The 288-nt window shown below is 53.5% G+C and overlaps 1 protein-coding gene across 1 annotated transcript in view; it reads right to left on the bottom strand.

The window, feature by feature from the left end:
* Window positions 1–174: 174 nt before the first annotated feature.
* Window positions 175–288, bottom strand: part of LOC104463692 (GATA-binding factor 3-like) — a gene marked incomplete at both ends in the record, with an annotated part of 521 nt that continues 407 nt past the window's right edge. Inside the window, 1 exon segment of the mRNA XM_010076123.1 lies at window positions 175–288. This exon segment is cut by the window's right edge and continues 24 nt beyond it. Coding sequence (XP_010074425.1) covers window positions 175–288 — 114 coding nt within the window.

Genomic DNA, 288 nt, shown 5'->3' with positions numbered 1-288 from the left:
GACAAGGGGAAGTTTGGTTACATATATATACATATATATTTGGTTATATTGCTTGTGCGCATCCTTCTGACAGAGGGTGGGGGGGAGAGGGAAGCTAAAACCCTTTGCCCCTCGCTTCCCCCCCTCAAAGCTTCCTCTCCCGAGCAATGGGGATGAAGAAGCCAAAAGCCCTACCTGTGCTTGACCGTGCTTTCGGTCGCGATTTACACCCGAAGCCGGTAGGCGATCCTCCTAAGAGGCTACTGGGGGGAAAAAGTCCAGAGGCATACTCGGGGACCGAACGTGGGG

The sequence above is a fragment of the Pterocles gutturalis genome, unplaced genomic scaffold, assembly GCF_000699245.1.
Source record: "Pterocles gutturalis isolate BGI_N339 unplaced genomic scaffold, ASM69924v1 scaffold44451, whole genome shotgun sequence".
NCBI lineage: Eukaryota > Metazoa > Chordata > Aves > Pterocliformes > Pteroclidae > Pterocles > Pterocles gutturalis.
This window is presented reverse-complemented; position numbering and strand designations above follow the sequence as displayed.